At 62.7% G+C, this 18501-nt stretch overlaps 3 protein-coding genes across 4 annotated transcripts; 2 read left to right on the forward strand and 1 right to left on the reverse strand.

Annotated features, from left to right (window-relative positions):
• The first annotated feature begins 2854 nt into the window (after window positions 1–2854).
• On the forward strand, window positions 2855–5673 carry UBE2M (ubiquitin conjugating enzyme E2 M). The gene is made up of 6 exons (XM_059903870.1): window positions 2855–3051; window positions 4233–4327; window positions 4450–4488; window positions 4601–4704; window positions 5014–5077; window positions 5163–5673. The coding sequence occupies exons 1-6, from the start codon at window positions 2943–2945 to the stop codon at window positions 5301–5303; spliced, it is 552 nt and encodes a 183-aa protein (XP_059759853.1). The 5' UTR covers window positions 2855–2942; the 3' UTR covers window positions 5304–5673.
• Window positions 5674–6244: 571 nt separating this feature from the next.
• Window positions 6245–9193, forward strand: CHMP2A (charged multivesicular body protein 2A). 2 transcript variants are annotated; one of them, XM_059903863.1, is made up of 6 exons: window positions 6245–6484; window positions 7268–7459; window positions 8330–8509; window positions 8583–8713; window positions 8799–8860; window positions 8979–9193. In XM_059903863.1, the coding sequence occupies exons 1-6, from the start codon at window positions 6260–6262 to the stop codon at window positions 9104–9106; spliced, it is 918 nt and encodes a 305-aa protein (XP_059759846.1). In that variant the 5' UTR covers window positions 6245–6259; the 3' UTR covers window positions 9107–9193. The 2 variants fall into 2 exon arrangements, with proteins under 2 accessions (XP_059759846.1, XP_059759847.1); XM_059903864.1 differs by having other exon boundaries at window positions 6394–6484; window positions 7246–7459.
• Window positions 9194–9861: 668 nt separating this feature from the next.
• On the reverse strand, window positions 9862–16306 carry TRIM28 (tripartite motif containing 28). The gene is made up of 17 exons (XM_059903807.1): window positions 15660–16306; window positions 15211–15323; window positions 14853–14985; window positions 13025–13160; window positions 12831–12947; window positions 12614–12728; window positions 12308–12454; window positions 12090–12204; window positions 11902–12008; window positions 11775–11811; window positions 11647–11692; window positions 11314–11566; window positions 10907–11226; window positions 10705–10828; window positions 10536–10622; window positions 10320–10457; window positions 9862–10215 (listed from the first exon to the last, which is right to left on the reverse strand). Exons 1-17 carry the CDS (start codon window positions 16006–16008, stop codon window positions 10039–10041), a joined length of 2514 nt encoding a protein of 837 aa, XP_059759790.1. The 5' UTR covers window positions 16009–16306; the 3' UTR covers window positions 9862–10038.
• Window positions 16307–18501: the final 2195 nt, after the last annotated feature.

Below are 18501 nucleotides of genomic sequence, written 5' to 3' on the forward strand. Positions count from 1 at the left end.
TGGCTGCAGGTCGAGAACCAAGTGTTACCATACTATCATCAGGGCTGAGGGATTGGACAGAATGACCACCTCGCCCCACTTGGCCAGAGCCATATGAGGCACCCAGGAGAGGAATACCAAAGCACTGGTCATCTAAGAAAGCTACAACAGTGCCCAGCCAGCCTGTACCTGAGCCCATACTCTTCACTCCCAAGCCCAGCCTCCCCATGCCACGTCCATCCAATTATTCTCACCAGAAGCCTAGCCTCCCGAATCTATCCACTTCTCTCCACGCCCCAGCACTGTTCTGATCCCAGCCGTCCATCTCCAGCCTGGAGGCCCACAGCACTCAGCCTCTCTTCCCTGCCTACTCCCGCTCCCTCGTTCCCCAAACAGACCCTTTCTTCCCAGTGTCAGCTCCCAGAGGCTACGCTAACAACCCTACGTGCACTTCCACCCTCACAACTCACCCGCCACGTTCTGCCCAGTCCCTCCAAGGCACTGGCCCCAGCTTCCCTCAGGACCTCTGCATGTGCTAAGCCCTAGGTTGCATCCTAAGAGGCTGCAGGCCCAAGGGCCACAGGCACCTTTGCCACCAAAACCACCTGTGCCTCTCTGCCACTTGAGTGGCCACGAAGGTGACAAGGAATATACAGCTTAGCTGCACCACTTCCAACCCAGCCCCCTGCCTCAGTTAGGCCATTCTCTCCTCCCTGGTCCAGAAACCATGGCCCCCTTTGCCTAGCATTCTGTTGCATGGTCAAGTCTTCCCCCACTGGACGGTGGGGAAGCCACAAGATCAGAGATCACGCGAGTCGAGCTTTGGCTAGTCCTCTCCAGGGAACCAATTCCCCATCCCCAGATGGGCCCTTAGCGGAAGGGCCTCAGCAACTGGCCTGGGGATGGGCACATGAACCAGGCTGACCAATAGAAACCACCCCTGAGACTTTGGCTGGAAACCGCAGTATGGTCATCAACCCTCACGTCCTGTACAAAAATAAATAATCAGCAAGAGCAGAGCGGATGAGAAGAACGGAGAGGGAGAGGGAAACTGAGTCTGGAAGAGCCCTCTGGGTCCCAGAACCAGCCATGTCTGAAGCCTGAGAATGCTGGGACGGTTGCAATCTTGTCAGCCCCAAACCTGAGCCGTTTGCAGCTTCTGCTCTCCCATCCTCACCCCGGCGCCTCTCCAGCGCTCAGCTCTCAAGGGAGTCAACGAAGCTGGGAGTGTGAGGCTAGGACAACTAGAGGGCTGAAGAGGGGCGTCTGGGATGGTGGAAAGAGAATGGAAAGGGGCGAAAGGGGGAGCGGCTGCACAGACACCACTGGGACCAGTCCACGGAGCCCAAAGACGCCGAGGGCACCCGGGCAGGGCCTCTGAGGAGGCTGGGGCCGGGATGGACGCCAAATCAAGACCCGAAGGGGTAGAGCCGACTCCCTGGGGTGAGGATGGGGCCGGGGTCGTTCGCCAAGAGGAGGCCATGGACTGAGCCTGCCCACCCCCAGCGCGGGCCCAACTGGGCCGCCGGGACTACTTCTCCCTTGGTGTGCCGTATGATGGCGGCACGTCGCCTCAGCGACTGGATGGGACGTGCGGCAGGAGCCTCATTCGGACGCGGGCAGGCTGAGAGACAGAGCCCCCGCCGCCCCACGGGCCCGGCCCCCCGCCCCAACCAGCCCTCGCGGCGCTGCTCACCGCCTGACGGCTCCCTTGGTGACAGCCTGAAATCGCACAACCGCTCCGCGCCGCTTCCTCCCGCCCACCCCGGGGCACGCTGAGCCGTGATTGGAGGGGAGATTGGCCCCGCCCACATCTCACGCGCAGCCGGCGGAAGGTCGTAGGGCACCTCCGCTGGAACTGTAGACCCGCGCAGAGCGCGGCCCCTCCCCACGTTCCGCTTCCGAAGTGTGTCAGCCCGTGTAAACCTCCACGGTGCTTACTACCCTCTGACACAATACACGTTTTATTTGTTAGTTAACCTCAACCAGACTCTCTGCGAGAGGGTTCTCTGGGTTTGCGATGGGATACCGAAAGTGCTGGACCACGCACCCTCTAGGCAACGCCCCGGCCTTGCTCAGGCTCTGACCTAACCCAGCCTCAGTCTGTGACCCCCGGGGCCAAGTACTTCGTTTGGCCCGCCTACGCCGCCGTCTGCTCGAGTGCAAGTGGGAATGGCTGGACCGCAAGCGGAGCTGCCCGCATCTGCCCCACTTAAAGATGGCGGCAACACCGCCCCCCTCTCTGGACCCGCGGGCGTCCCCGGAAGTGACCGGCCCGGCCCGGCCTGCCCGAACGGAAATACCCGAGCCTAGCCGAAGGAGCCCGATCCCCAAGTCCCATCGCGGAGCAACGCGGGGCGGTGGCGTCGGCGGCTGCGCAGGCGCACAGCGCAGGCCGGGCGGAAAGAGCCGAAGCGGGCAGGCGGCGGAAACATCCGAAGCGGTGGGGCGCCCGAGGCCGTTGCGGACCTCCGCGCCGAAGCCGCTGCTGCCGCGGAAGCCGAGCCTCCTCCAGTACACGGCCGTCGCCACCGCAGCCCCCGCCTCCCTCTTCCGACCCGAGCCGCAACCCCCTCGGGAAGGGAGCGAGTGAACGGGCTAGTGGCGCGGCCTAAGGACCCCGCTTCCGCAGCCGCAGCTGGGCCTGAGGACACCGGAGCGGGCGAGGGGGAGGAGGGAGCGGCGGGTGGGGGCGGGGCCGAGCGGACACGAGAACAGCCGAGTGGGCCCGAGCGCCGCCGAGCGAGCCCGAGGCGCCGGGCCAGGCCGGAGCCGACTACGGGAGCCGACGCGGGCCGCGCGGTGGGCGCGGAGCGGCGCGGCAGGCCGGGCGGGCGGCGGCAGCAGCCAAAGAGGCCGCGGCGGCGGGTCCGAGTGGCGGAGGCGGCAAGGGCGGCGGCGGCGGGGGGCCGGGTGGCCGGGGTCCCGGGCCCCGCAGGGGCGGCAGCGGCGGCGGCGGCAGGATGATCAAGCTGTTCTCGCTGAAGCAGCAGAAGAAGGAGGAGGAGTCGGCGGGCGGCACCAAGGGCAGCAGCAAGAAGGCATCGGCGGCGCAGCTGCGGATCCAGAAGGGTAAGGAGTCGGGATGGGGGTGGAGGTCGGAGGTCAGGGCCTGGCTTGGGGTAATGCGGTCGCCAGGGGTCAGAGGTGTCAGAAATGGGGGGGCCGCGGATGTGGGGATCGGAGATCAGGGCCTGGGGATTGAGGGATCAGGGGTGGAGTAATAGTCACTGAAGTGGTCAGAGATGCGGGGCCGAGAATGGGGCACTGAAGGTATTTGGAAAGCCAGATGTCTGATATTAGGGACTGAGAATCTGAGAGTGGCAGTGTAGTGGGGGGACCGGGAACTCGAGAGTCTGGGGGGGTCAGACGGGAACCTGGGTGAAAGGCGGAGGAGATATGGATAGTGGGGGCCAAGGATTGAGGATCCGAGTGGGAGATTTAGTGTATTATGCTGGGGTCGGTGGGAATCAGAGTCAGGCGTGGTGAAGTACGTTCTGGGGCCTGGGTTTCGTGGGTCTGGGGGGGGAGGCGTCACATGGCAATTTGGGGTTTAGGGTGACAGGAGGAGGAGGGAGGGACAGTGGGTGCCAGAGATTAGAGATAGGAGTAGGGTTGGGTTTAGACCATGATGCTGGAGATGCTGGAAATCTTATAGTCAGAACAGTGTAAGGTAGGAGGGCTGGGAAACTCACAGATCTGGGGGTCAGATGGGAACCTGGGTTTGGGATGACAGGCAGAAAGAGGAGTATATGGATCGTGGGGACCAGGGATTGCTGGGGGGATGATTTAGGGTGTGGAGGGGGAATAAGGTCTTTGAGTTTGGGCAGATAATTGGGGACTCCTCTAGAAGGTGGGGGTTATGGCCAGGGATCCTGGGTTTGGGGTAGTCAGAGGCTCTTGGAGGGCACATGGGAGTGGGGGCATTTAGGAGCTGGGTTGGGGGGGACCCAGCTGTTGGGTGCTGCGACTTAGGGCTGTGGATTCAGAAGAGTTGGAACTTACCCTGGGCCAGGAGCTCAAGCACAGTCACAATTGAACATGCGTGTTTGTGGTGTTCTGTAGACCCAGAAGAGCCTGCCTGGAGACTGGGGAGCAGGGAGAGGGTTGGGGGTGTGGTCCACTGCCCAGGCCAGAGCCGGGGTCCTGGAGGAGGCTACGGAGGCTCTGCTGGCACCTGCACCTGCTCTGAGCACCCTCCTCTCTCTCCCTCTTCCTTTCTCTCTGTTTCCCTTTTCTGCGTGAAAACCCAGACATAAACGAGCTGAATCTGCCCAAGACGTGTGACATCAGCTTCTCAGATCCAGACGACCTCCTCAACTTCAAGCTGGTTATCTGTCCTGATGAGGTGAGGGCACACTCAGCTGGACTCCCAGGCACGGCGGGTGGCCCCACCTCAAGTAGGGAGACCTGGTTCCCCTGCCAGGCCTTGCTGGATGGGATCCCAACTCCTCTTTTCTTCCTTCACAGGGCTTCTACAAGAGCGGGAAGTTTGTGTTCAGTTTTAAGGTGAGTCTCGGTGGGCCGGGGTGGCTCCCTGGGCTGAGGAAGCGACAGGTGAGGCCCCGGCCAGGCACTGCTGGGGCACCTATCCACCTCCCCTCTGTTTTCCTGGAGCCAGGTGGGCCAGGGTTACCCGCATGACCCCCCCAAGGTGAAGTGTGAGACGATGGTTTATCACCCCAACATTGACCTCGAGGGCAACGTCTGCCTCAACATCCTCAGGTGAGGGCACGAGCCCTCCACAGCTCTCCCCAGCCCTGCCTGCCAGGCGCCCTTCGTGGCCTTGCACTACACCTGTCTCTGTCCATTCCTTACCCCTTGTGGTGTGTGTTCCTCTGTCTCTTCATCTCCACGTTTTCTTCCTCGTGGCTTGACCTTGGCTTTCTCCATGGTCTGTCCTTCTCTGCACCCTCCCGCTAGCTTCTCCCATCCGCACTGTCCCGTGCCCTGGGCCTGACCTGTCCGGTCCCAGCAGGGCCTGTGGCGGCTGCCCACTCACCAGCCCTTGATCACGATGTTCTCTGCCCACAGAGAGGACTGGAAGCCAGTCCTTACGATAAACTCCATAATTTATGGCCTGCAGTATCTCTTCTTGGTGAGTAGGGGCAGGGGCGCTGGGGCTGGGGGAGGTTGGCCTTCTGCCCCTTGGGCTTGTTGACGCCCACCCATACCGGCCACAGGAGCCCAACCCTGAAGACCCACTGAACAAGGAAGCCGCCGAGGTCCTGCAGAACAACCGGAGGCTGTTTGAGCAGAACGTGCAGCGCTCCATGCGGGGTGGCTATATCGGCTCCACCTACTTCGAGCGCTGCCTGAAATAGGGTCGGCGCATACCCACCCCTGCCAGGGCCACCAGCCCCGGCGTCCCCTGCAAATATTTATTGGGGGCCACAGGTGGGGGGGGCATGGGGCAGCCGGTGGGGGAATCCCATGCCCTGACCTGCCACCCCTCCCTGCCACCCGCTCCTAGTTGTTTTTTTTTTAAACCACCATGTGATTGAGGTCGGCGCTGCCTCCCCCGACCTGCTCAGCGATGGGAAATGAATTGGCTTGTCTAGCCCCACGCTGGGTGCTATCCAGCCCCCCTAATCTGGGCTCTGGGGTGGGAGGCCAAGGGTGGCTGGGCACCCGGCACCCCACCCCTGCACCACTGGAGGTCCCGCCAGGCTATTAAAGGGGAATGTTACTGCATGGCCTCTGCCTCTTCCTTTTGTGGGGTGGGAGGGGCAGGTGATGTCCACCAGGGCTCCTGCAGCAAGCGTGGTGGGAGTTGTGTGCTCACAGGTGGCATTAGGGCCCCCCCTCCCGCCCCCGCGTCAGCAGGCTGCCCAGTGCCTGGGGCAGCCCTGGGAGTGGTGAGGGGACCAAGCCCCAGGCCTCGGGCTGGGGGGGATGAATCCCACTCCGGAACAAGGGAGGGGCAGGATCCAGTAACCACAGGCTTCCTGGCCAGTAAGCCAACATCCAAGGAAGTCCGCACCATCTCCTGTTCTGCCCCCTTCTGCCATGGGAGGGCCTGACGAGGAGAACGCTGCCTGGTGCCACCGGGTGCCTGAGGTCCAGAAACATCAGCGAGAGTTCTGGGTCCCTGAGATGAGCTGGACCCTACAGTGGATGACGTGGTGGGGTGCAGGGCCTCCGGGTGGCTGCGCGGAAGGCGCCCGGAAGGGCGCCAACTCCGCAAGGACCAGGACTCCGGCCGTGGCTCGGCTCCCTTAGGCTGGACTTGAACCTGTAGAACACCGAGTCTGCGGCAGGGAAACGGAAGCTGGTGCGCATGCGCCTGGGGCCGGCCTGGTCTCCGGCGCGTGCGCACGCGCGCTCTTGTCCCCGCCCAGCATTCCGGGCGCCGGCGGGACGTGTGACGTCGGGTGGTTTAATCCGGAAACGGCGGCGACCGCCGAGGCGACAGAACCGAGGGGCTGTCGTTGATGGGCGCTCCGGGGCTCCCAGCGAGAAGAGCGTGACCCGGAAACGGAAGCGAGTCCCTGTCGCAACTCCGGTGAGTGGCCCCTACTGGGGCGCGGGCCCTGGGTTGGCGCGTGGGCGGCGGCGTACGAGGGCCTCGCCCCTCCCTGGGACCCGGCCTTATCATCAGGGGACCCCATGCTGTCTTGCCTTCGGTGCTCAACACCCCGAATGGTCCCACAGGCTTTCCTGCGTGAACAAGGCACCCCAACACTTAGCATCCCTCCCTCTGTACAGGAGTCCGCAACGCCCCCCAACCTTATTCTCCGCACCCAGATTCCCTCAGCGTTTAGGACCCCCGCCCCAAACCGAATTCCATCCATACGCTGTCAGCTTCAGAGCCTCCCCCCCCCCCCATCCACCCTGTTTCTAGCACTCGCGGCCTCCACCTCCTCCTGTCAGGGACCCTCTCAAGTGCCCTGTCCTTGGCGCTCAGGGTTCCAAGTGCCCCCTACCCCCCATCCGCCCACCCACGGCCATCTCCAGTCTCAGTCTCTCAGTCTCATCTCCACCGCACACGCTAGGGCCTCATCGCAGGGTCTGCAGGAGGAGGTGGAAGCCTTGAACCTCTGTGGGGGCACTGTGATGGAGGAGGGTTTGGGGTGGGCACGTTGTCCCGACTCACGTCCCTGGGGCTACCCGAGTTCCAGACTCCACTCTTTTGGCCTTCCATTCACGCCTTTTCTCCCTGCTCAGCCCTTTCCATTTTGGGAGCCCCCATCTGTCCCTGCCCATACACAGTGTGACCCCAGCTCTGCCTCATGCCCTCGTTTTGGGCCTCACACCACTCTGCAGTAAGGCTTCACACTTGCCCCAGTCCTACCGGTGGGCTCCTGCGGCCATGGACCTGCTGTTTGGGCGCCGGAAGACGCCGGAGGAGCTGCTGCGGCAGAACCAGCGCGCCCTGAACCGCGCCATGCGAGAGCTGGACCGTGAGCGACAGAAGCTAGAGACCCAGGAGAAGAAAATCATTGCAGACATCAAGAAAATGGCCAAGCAGGGCCAAATGGTAAGCTCGATTTGGCACAGCCTGGGACACAGGGCCAGTGCTGTTGCTTGTTCAGACACCGGAGCTGCAGCAAACTGGACAGGCTGAGCACCAACAGGGAGGTGCTTCTAGGGAAATGCAGGGTTGAGTGGGGCTTTCCCTAGTTTCAGGGTCCAAAAGTGCCTCTGTGGAGGTGGTATCAGAGGCGAACGTTGAGTAACGGAGAGTGAGCCCGTGAAGATCCAAGTGGCAAGTGTGTCAGGTAGAACAGCAGATGCTCCATGAGGGAGTGATGGGTGAGCTCAGAGGAGTGGATGTGGGCCAGACCACTTGGAATCGTGGGCCACAGTGGGAGCCCACGTGGCATGGGATGCACTGGCCCTGGGGGCCGGTGAGCAGAGATGGGCACAGCCTGAACCGCTGGGGAGCAGCACCTTTGATGGGTGACAGAGTTTTGGCCTGAGCAGCTGGGTTGAGCAGGTGCCATTTCCTGGGATGGGCAAAGCAAGGAAGAGCTCTGGGGAGGAAGTGAAAAGGTGAGGTTTGGATGTGTTTGTGTGTGAATCAGGATTCTGTTCTTGAGGTGAGGGCCTGTGTGAGGCGGAGGGAGACACTCATTCTTTGGCCAGGAGGGGAATTCAGGAATGGGTGTTGACTCTATAGACAAGGACCCCTGAAGGGCGGCCCCACCTTTCTTCCTCTCATTTCTGGATCCGAGGTGAGAAGCCTGCGGAGGAGTCTGCAGTGGTGACCCAAGAGGCCTGAGGGCGAGGGAACAGTCACCGCTGGGAGCAGGCACATAGGGGCCCCTGAACGCCTCAGTGGGCATGGTGGAGTGGCAGTGGGCACACTCCCAAGGCTGGCTCCCTGCCATCTCTGTCCACTTCTCAGGACGCTGTGCGTATCATGGCAAGAGACCTGGTGCGCACAAGGCGGTACGTGCGAAAGTTTGTGTTGATGCGGGCCAACATCCAGGCTGTGTCCCTCAAGATCCAGACACTCAAGTCTAACAACTCAATGGCACAAGCCATGAAGGGCGTCACCAAGGCCATGGGCACCATGAACAGACAGGTACGCCTCTCCCGATCCCCCTCCCTACCCCTGCTAACCTCAGGGGCCAGACTCACCCTCCTCCCACTTCCAGCTGAAGTTGCCCCAGATCCAGAAGATCATGATGGAGTTTGAGCGGCAGGCAGAGATTATGGACATGAAGGAGGAGATGATGAACGATGCCATTGACGATGCCATGGGTGACGAGGACGATGAAGAGGAGAGGTTTGGAGACAGGAGGCAGGGGGGTGGGGACAGATGCCTGGCCCTCCGGTCACCTGGCCCTCATAGTTCTCTTTTTTCTACGTAGTGACGCTGTTGTAGCCCAGGTCCTGGACGAGCTGGGGTTGAGCCTGACGGACGAGCTGTCAAGTGAGTGTCCAGACCCTGGGCCCTGTCCTGCACGCAGCTCGGCCACCGCGCAGACCCTCCCTCTCCCAGCATTACTCCTTTCTGCAGGGGCTCTCTTCCTAACCCCCCTTCTCTGCAGACCTCCCGTCCACCGGAGGCTCCCTCAGTGTGGCTGCCAGTGGGAAGAAAGCAGAGGCTGCCGCCTCCGCCCTAGTCGATGCAGATGCAGACCTGGAGGAGCGGCTCAAGAACCTTCGAAGGGACTGACTGCACCCCCCGCCCCGTGCCACCCTAGGGAGCCAGCGGAGGGCCCAGCATTTTCATTGTACCTTCTGCAATAAAAGTTGGCCACTAGTCTTGGGCCTGTGTGAGTGGCCTGATGTGAGCCAGGCTGGGTTAGGGAGTCCGGTGACGTGGCTGACAGGAGTTGCTCAGGCAGGGCTTGGTAACGTGTGCCAGATTAGTTGGGGTGTGAGACAGAGGGCTGGAGTTTTCTTCTCGTTTTGGCGGGAGTGGACAGACCAAGCCCACCCCCGTCTTCAGGGCTTGGGACGTGAAGATGAGCAGCGAACACTGGCCCAGCACCCCCAGGAAGGCCGGCTCCCCAGACATCCCGGTAGCACCCCAGCAGCCCAGGCCTGTCCCCCAGGGACACAGTGCCCAACTCCACTTAGCCCAGCCCACCCAGCTCACTGTGACGAGCTGCTTGTGAGAAACGGTTCCAACCCACTCCAGAAGCTCTCGGGGAGAATGAGCTGCCATGCAGCACCTACCTGGGGGTTCACCCTGCCTGCCCACAGCGTAGCCTGGGTCTGCCTACCTACCGGGTGACCCTCCTACCCACCAGACACTCACCAGATCGCAAAGGACCCAGGAGGGACGCTGCTCCCCACTCCCTGGACACCCGGGTGGCCGGAGACCAGTGCCCCACCCCCAGCTGGCCCAACAGGGTTTGGTGAGGGATCGGTAACAGCCAGAGACCAGGCCCCCAGAACCACTGCCCCCACCAACTAAGGCCTGAGTAACGGGTGAAGTTTTTATTAAATCCACAGAAGTAAAAACCATATTGTGAGGGGCTGGGGTATGGGCCACCACGGAGTGGGAACCAGGCCACCGAGGGAGAAGAGGAGAGAGAAGAGGGGTGACAGGACAGAACAGAGAACAGAGCCAGGTTGGAGCGGCTCGGGGGCCGCCCAGCCTCAGGGGCCATCACCAGGGCCACTGGACAGGTCCTGGGCGCTCAGGGCAGCACCAGGCAGGCTCAGCGGCGGGGGCTCCACCAGAACAGCGGAGAACTTGGTGTCACCAAAGGCTTCATTCATGCGAGTCTCAAAGAAGCGCTGCAGGCCAATGATGGACTGCACGTCGGCCTTGTCCTGCCGGGCAAATTACAGTGGATGGGCCCCAGGTCGCCCACCTCTCTGCCCCCAGCCTCCCCCAGCCTCCCCTCCCCAACCCATCCCCACCCCAACCGGCTCACCTCTGTCAGCTTGTTGAACTGCTTGAACATGCGGCCCACATCCTGGGCAAACTCCTGGGGGGAGCTGTAGGGGGGTGACAACTTCTCCTGCAGACGGGCTCGAATCAGCGTCAAGTCCAGGGTGCCGCCGGGCTGATCCTTCAAGCAGAGGCCACAGGCTGAAGGTGAGGCCAAACAGCCCCTGCACCTCCCACCCTCCCAAGTCCCAGAACTCACCAGGGAGAAGGTGGAGTCAGTAGCCAGCTGGTGCAGGGGCCGGCAGGGCTCATGGCAGAAGAGGGCCAGCAGGACGCGCTCACACTTCTGCAGGCATTACGTGAACGTCAGAGTCATAGGGGACTTGGGGTGCTGCTGGCCAAACCAAGGGAGTGGGCCCCACCCTCACCTGCTGGTTGGCTGGCGAGAGCTTGGCCACCACACCAGTGCTGTCACCCCCGTCCAGGTTTAGGCTGCCATCCTCCTCCTTCAGGTCGGGTAGCACGTGGCAGAGAGAGCAGCTCCACTCCTCCCTGGAGGGAACAGACCGTGAGGGGCTGCACGGGACCTGGCCCAGCCCTCCGCCCCACAGACCCCGCACAGCCTCGCACCCTGGCACATCCTGCAGGGCAGGCAGGTGGCAGTCCAGGTGGAAGCAGAATTCACACTGGTTGCACATGACCAGGTCACCTGGCTTCTGGCAGACACGGCAGATGGTAGCACTGTCATCCAGGGCACCTGGGCCACCAGCTGGGGCTGAGGTGCCCTCTGGAGCCACCACCTCCAGGCCTGAGCTGGTGCTGCCACTGGGTGAAGCCAGGCGGGGGCCCTCGGCGCCGGGGCCCTCCGCCAGGGCCATCAACACAGGTTTGGTCTCGGGGCCCTCAGTGGCAGCAGGCGGGGCTCCAATGGCAGCCTCTGTTTCTTCCTCCTGCGAGGAGGTGAGGGGTGTTCAGTGGGGTGCCGGCCTGGGCAGTAGATCTTCATTTCCCAGCCACAGTCACTTGGGCAGGCTCACCTTGACGATGGCCATGCCAGGAAGGGGCGGGGCGCCAGGGGCCCCGGGGGGCGCAGTCCCAGGCTGTCCAGCAGCAACAGCTGCAGCACCTCGCTCAATGACGATGAGGTTGTAATCCTCAGTGGTGCTGCCTGGGAAGACCTTGAAGACTGGGGGCTGGCTGTCAGCCGTGAGATCCAAGTCCAGGCGTTCGAGGCTCACCCGTGGCACCTTACGCATGAGGCCACTCACCTCGCCATCACTTGAGCGGGACCTGTGGGCGTGGCTTGGTGTGAGCGCCCCGCCCCTACGGCCACCCTGTCCCTATAACCACCAAAGGGCAGCCACACTCACCGCTTCACCCCTGACACGTGGGGCTCTGCACTCGAGTAAGGGTCATCTGCTCGGAACACAGAAAACAGGTTGGGGTGGACATAGAGCACCGCAGCTCTCCCACCTACTGCGGGGGCAGAATCACTCACCTGAGCCGAAGCCATAGCCTTCCTGCACCTCCATGGGCTGTGGGCAGAGCAAGTGGACCTCAGTGGACAGGCATCCCATAGGACCCCGTGCCTCTTTCCTCCCACTATGGTCCCCTCCCTGGCTCACCTGGCTACTGCCAGAGCCCTGCTTGCTCAAAGGCCCTGGAGCCCGAGGAGGTGCCATGGGTGCAGGGCCTGTGGAGTTGGTGCCAGGACGTTCTGCCACGATCTTGCCTGCAGTAAAGAAGTAAAACAGTACAAGAAAGTGCAGTGCCTGGGATGGCAGGGTGCAGCAAGAGAAAGACAAAAACCCACCAAAGGCCTCCGCGCTCTTGGTCCAGGCATTGAGGTCCCACTGGAACTTCATCTCACCATGGGGCTCCACGGGGTCCACGATCATCTTGAGGGCCCGGTGCAGCTGGAAGTAGATCTGGGGGTGGGCGGTACGTGAGCACACGGGCAGTGAACAGGGCTCCAGGGTCTTGGGAGGCGCCTACCTGGAACCCACCACCTGGGTGCCCACCAGCACACACCAGCTTCTTGGAGAGTAGCAGCGCAGTGTTGTTGTCGCTTTCCAGAGCCCATGAGGCAAAGCGCAGGATGTGCTCCTGGTGCTTCTGGATCTTGGTCATGGTCCAGTGCTGGCGCTCCAGGCGCTCCTGCTGCCCCTCAGTCACCTTCTGCAGGTGGAGGGCAGATGGCGTCAGGGAGGACAGAGAGCCCTAGAACCTCTCCCCACCCAGGGAGGCATCAGCAGCCAGCAGAGGGCGCCGAACCCCAGGACGATTCCACTAGAGGCAGAGTGAGCTGCCAACAGAGAAGGACCACGCAGGTGGTACCTGGGCGTCGTTAACCAGCACACGGCCCCGCTTGTTCAGTTCCTTCATGATCTGCAGGATGGCCATCTTAACGTCCACCTGCACGCGCTTCTGTACGTCAGACACTTGGCGGATCCTGGGTGGCAGAGTGGGTGAGGTGAGGGCCACTCAGGCAGGTGCTCACCCGGGGCCACTGCCCCCCACCCTGCCCCGGCACAGCACGGGCATCCACACTTACGAGCTGCGAACCTCCTTGGTGTTCTTCTGCAATGTCGCGTGCTTGTCCCCGAGGCGCTTCACCAGTGAGGCCAGGAGCTTGCGCTGGTTCCTCACAGCGTCCTCCAGGAACTGGTACCTGAGGGCAGACAGAGGTGGGCCCGGGCGCCCAGCACGGGAACAGGCAGCACCCACCCACCAAGCCTCAGGACTCACTGGTGGTCCTTGTGGGCGTTGAGCTGGCAGTCCCGGCAGGTGAGGGTGTCGCAACTCTCGCAAAACAGCACAAGGGGCTCGTGCTTGTGCACGTTGCAATACACCGTGCGCTCACCGTCCCTCGACTTGGCTGGTCCTGGGGAATGGGATCTATGAAGCGGGAGCTCATCCTCACCATCTCCAACTCGAGGAGCAGACAGAGATCGGGGCCTCACTTCCTGCCTGTCCTGCAACCCTGGGCTATCTGCCGGAAGAACCCAGAGGGCCTACAGCAGCGGACAGGGAAGAGCCGAGACCCTTGCTCTCAAAACCCTCTGCCCTCAGCCTGACCAAGAGAACCACACCCCTCTCCTTTCAGCTTCTGGAAGTGACAACTTAAAGCGTTAAGACTGACGGCCTGTGCCAGGAGAGACCTCCCCGCTGTTCCCCCTACTGAAACTTCCTCCAGGTGAACACTCTCTAAGAAAGCTCCTCCACTTCTGAACCCCTGCCCCCACCCGCCACTCACTGGGCTCCCTTTCTCCTCCACTCACAGAAGATTCTGTAGAGCAGGGGAGGAGATTCTGGCTACTGTGGCATCCCAGCACACACAACATTTGCTTTCCGGCTCAGACAAAAAGCAAATCAGGGCTTAAAGAGGCCGTCAGGCACATTTTCCTCATAAGCCATGCCTGGTGACCTCCCCTCTTCTCTGATAAAAGGAGACCACACCATCTTAACAACCCACGGGGGAACCTGCAAAGCCTTCTCAGGCTGGAGAGATGCAGTATCAGACCAGGACCCTCAGAGAGGTGTCAGGCCCCTGTGCTGGGAAAAGGGTTCTACTGCTCAGAGCAACACCCCCCAAAGACTACTAATACACCACGGTGACCCCCCACTCCTCCCCAGAGGCTGTTGCCACTAGAAAACCGGGAACATCCATCATTCTCTCCTCCCCGATCCCTGTCAGGTCTCGTTACTACACCAGCCCAGCGTGAGACACAGGAACATCTAGATACAAATAAGCCGAGCCTCAGCTCCACTAAATATTGCCTCCTCTTGCACCCTGACCTCTGCCTGGAACCCAGGACCCCCTTGAGACCCCTGCCCTTCTCTCCTGGCTCCTCATGCCCCACAGGAACCACCTCCACCCAACTTTTCCCACCAAAACTGTCCTCTGGGCTGGCGGAGCCACAGCGTGACTACCAAAACGCCACTCATGGGGAGTTCTGGGCCAAAAACCAAGCGCAAGCCCCTCTCCATAGCACTTCCAGCACATTCACAGAAGAGTCTGGAAATACCAAGCTAGGCTGTGAAATATCTGTGACCAATGATAAGAACACTTCCAGCACTCACTGGTCAGTGATAGTCTGATAACCCTACCAGCTTGTTTAAGACACAAGGCCCAAAGACCTCACTTTCCCCTACAGAGGCTTAAAACAGGGGCCAGGGAACCTCTGGTCCAGGAGGTCCCTCACATCATTCCCCAAACACCCTGCATTTCCTTATCCATACATGCCGATCTCTCTACCACTGGAGGCCTATCCCCTGCCTAGGAGGGTTCCCTGATGAGCTTCCTCAAGCTCTCTATACGCCCCCTGCGGCACCATGAGATCCCCTGTGAACTCCCCCCCCCCCGCCCCGCCTGTGGCTTTTCCCCTGCCACTGAACCTGCAGAGACTGCCCACCAGAGCCCCGCCTCCCCCTTTTTGAGTTCTGCCCTCAGGCCCTTCAGTTGGTACCCCGTAGAGAAACTCCCTGAGACCCTTCCCCCATCTGCAACTACCATCGTAAGCAACTGAAGGCATGTACAGGAGAACGGCCAGGGCAGCCCCTGCACGCTGCATACCAGTGGAACGCACAGTGTGGTCCTTGGTGTACTTCACCCGCTGGTGCGCCTCTACGCACGTCTCACACAGCGGCTCAGAGCACTCCACACAGTAGCTGGTGGCTGGGGCGTTATCCTCACAGCTAGTGCAGCACTGCTGGGCAAAGGGAGAGTCAGAAGAGACACAACCACCAAACAAATCTGCACTTACAACCAGAAATACGACATGAAGAAAGGTGGGGTCTTTACTTAGCCTAGACAACCTGCCCTAAGCCTTCCACTACGGGGAGAGTAAAGCCTGGAGCTGGCACCACACTCTGGGCTAATGACCCCTACTCATGGCCAGAGACCTCCTGGGGGTTGCTTGGGCAAGACATACCTGATTCGCATCCTGGGAATCGGTGGCAGCCTTGCTGCCACTGTCGCGCATGAAGTAATTCTCCACAATATCTTTGGAGAAACACTGCTGCTTACATACGGGACAGTCCACCACTACGAAGAACACGAAGAAACAACACCATCGCATGGTGAGCGCATCTCCCCCCACTGGGTCCCAACCTCCATCCCCTGCCGAACCGATCCGACCCTCCCCTCCTGGAGAAAGAACCAAACCCTTCTTTTACCGAACTTTAAACAGTCGCCCCATCTCAGTGCCCGGCCCACAGCCCACTGCCCACACCCGTTCCGGCCACTCTTCGGGTCCCCATCCTCTCGCCCAGGCGACCCCCGCCCTCGTCACGCTGGGAACAGACCCCCAGCCCCCGAGCCTCGTCGGGATCAAAGGCTGCGAGGTGGGGGAGGGGCCGCCCCCGGCCCCACCGCACTCACCAGCGCTGTCGCCCGCCGCACCTCCGTCCCCCGAGCTGTTGGCGGCGGCAGGCGCCGCGGGCCCGAGGCAGGCGCTGCAGGCCGAGTGCAGGCAGGGTAGCAGGCGCGGTTCCCTCTCGGGCCGCAGGCGCTCCCGGCACACGCCGCAGTGCTCCAGCAGTTCCAGCGCCTCGCCGCCGCCCCCCGCGGGCGACGACGCCGATGCGGACGCCGCCGCCGAGGCCGAAGCCGAGGCCGTGGCCGAGGAGGCGGCGGCGCGCTTCTCGGCGCCCGCCGAGCCCTCGCCCGGGCCCGGGCTGCCGGAGGCGGCCGCCGCCGCCGCTGAGGCCGCCGCCGCCGAGGCCGCCATTCACACGCCGCCGGGGGCGCCCACGGGGGGAGGAGGGGCGCGGGGCCCGCCGCGCAGGCGCAGACGCGCTCGCCGCCAACGGCTGGGCCGCTGCTGCCGCGAGGCCTAGCGCCACCACGCGCCGCCTAGGTCGCCGCCCGCTGCGCGCGGGGCGCTGCCGAGGCCCGGCCGGCCGCTGCCCGCTCTCCTGCCTCCGCCGCCGCCCGCGCTTCCTTCTCAGCGGCGACCGAGACCAGCGCCACGCGGCACGCACACAACCGCTCGACCGCGCGCCCGCTCGCAGAAAGAGCCGCGGTTCGGGGGCGGGACAGAAATAACTGGCGCCGACGCCGTCGCGCACGCGCACTGGGCGCCTCGCGCCCGGGGGCGGGGCCGGGGCGGGCCGCGGCGGGGGAGGCCATGAGTACGCACGCGCCTGAGCGGGCTCCTCCCACCCCCCCCCTCCACCACCCGCAGCGCCGCTCGTGCGGCAGGGGCGGGGTTTCTGCGTCGCCGTCGCCGCAGCCTGGTCCACCGGCCGGGCTCGCGCCCGTTATTGTAGTCACTGCTCCAGGCCGCTTACTCCGCACGCGCCCCGGCAGTCCGTTCTTCCACCTCGATCCCCGCCCCTTTGGCCTCCTGGGGAGGTCTCCAGTTGCTGCGTCGACAAGCGTTCCCTAGAGGGGGCGGGGCCGAGACCTCGGGAAGATGCTGGGCCCAGGGAGAGGGGCGAAGGGTCCCCATCCCGTGGAGGAAGTACTCTTCTAAACCGGGACTCTGACTTTGGGGTTTTAACCTTTTTATTGTTTAACATGAGAAACACTGAAACCTGACTAAATTAAATAGATCCCACGGGGCTCAGAACACCGAGACTGAAATCCCGCCTGGCCCTGCAAGCGCCCCTTGCCATCTTTTAGCCCGCCACTGCGCTGGCCTTGATGCTCTTCAAGCGGGCGGACTGAACCGCAACAGTGGGGAAATTCTGAGGGGGAAGCAGGGTCTGCGTGGGGCAATCCATCTGTGGGCGGAGGCAGGATCTGTAGGGAGGGGAAGCCTGCCTCAGTGGGGAGCAGCATCTGCGTGCGGGGAGGGTGTTCCCGTCTGAGGAAGGACGTAGAGTGTCTGGTGAGAATTCTGTCAGATGGGGGAAGCTAGGCCTGGAGGAGGAATCCTATTCGAGAGAAACACGGTCTTTTTGTGGGAATCCTGTCTGAGGGAGAAGCAGAGTCTGTGAGGAGAATCCTGGGGGAGGGGCATGGTCCGTGGGGAGAGAGGAGTCCTGTCTGAGCTGAGAAGGAGGGAAGCAGGGCCTAAGGCTAGAGCTGGCGGAGGAGGGGTCCTGACGGGGAGGAAAGCAAGATCAGTGAGAGGGGATCCCGTCGGAGGTGGGAGCGGGGCCTGTGGGAGGGGATCCTGTCTGAAGTCACTAAGCACGGAGAATACTTGAGGCATGGGTGCCTTGGAGCCTCTGCCTGGGGTGGGCCTTCGTCCCCGTGCAGGGCTCCTCGGTCCTGCGGTTGCCACTCCAGGGGGAGGGAGCCTTGGGCGGCAGCTTTGAGAGGATGCAGAGAATCTGGAGGGCCGGCACGTCCAGCCCCCAGGCCCTACTCCGCCTCCCGCGGGCTCGACCGCGCAAAAGCTTCAGGGGAGCGGGGCGCAGCCTCCCGCCCCCCCAGCTCCCCTAGGCGCCCACACGCGGTGTAGGTGGCGGTGGTGGAAGTGCGTCCGACGCTGCTCCTGTTGCCGCAGGGCCTGGGGGAAACTCGGGCCTATTGTCTCTGCGCCTGCCTTTGTTCCAGCTCGAGTGCGGCCCCCAAATCCGGGCCCCGCCCCGCCCCACCCCGCCCCTTCTGCCGCCCCTTCTGCCGCCGGAGCGCCCACCCCGCCCGGTCCGCGCGAGGCCCCTCCCCCCACTGACTGGCCCGCCCCGGCTCAGCCCCTCCCCACGAGGCCTGGGCTGCAGACCCTCGCCTCCTTCCTCCGAGAATTGGGAAGGAAAGTTGGTGGCTGGCAGCGCCCAGGTTGAGGTGCGGAATCCATTAGTGATATTTGTTGAGTACTTTCCACGCCCCCTCCCGCTCTCTGCGCTGGGCCCCGAAATCACCGGGTTGGGTGGGGTAGAGATGATCCATACCTACTCTGCCCCCCCACCCCCGCCCGGGCAGACGCGGGGGTGTCGAGGGCCAGACAGTCACAATAAGTAGGTGATGGTAAAGAGTGTAGGAGTGGACTTGCCTCGGGGCTGCCCCCAAACACCTGGGGGAAGAACCGTTCAGGGAGAAACAAGTGCAAAGGCCCGGAGGCAGGCAGGCACACCGGGAGGAGTGACAGGAAGAGTGGTGGGAGATGCCTAGAGGTTGCTGGACAGCTTGCTGGGGATGCGTTGGGCCCTCCGGTTCCCCCTGGTATGGTCCCTTCACTAGACCCTGGCAACTGTTCCGGAACAGCATCCGTGCGGGCAGGTTCACCTGGAAATCAGGCTCAGGCACACTCAGGGAAGCGCAAGGGAGCATC

This window comes from Balaenoptera ricei, chromosome 19 (assembly GCF_028023285.1).
Source record: "Balaenoptera ricei isolate mBalRic1 chromosome 19, mBalRic1.hap2, whole genome shotgun sequence".
Lineage (NCBI taxonomy): Eukaryota > Metazoa > Chordata > Mammalia > Artiodactyla > Balaenopteridae > Balaenoptera > Balaenoptera ricei.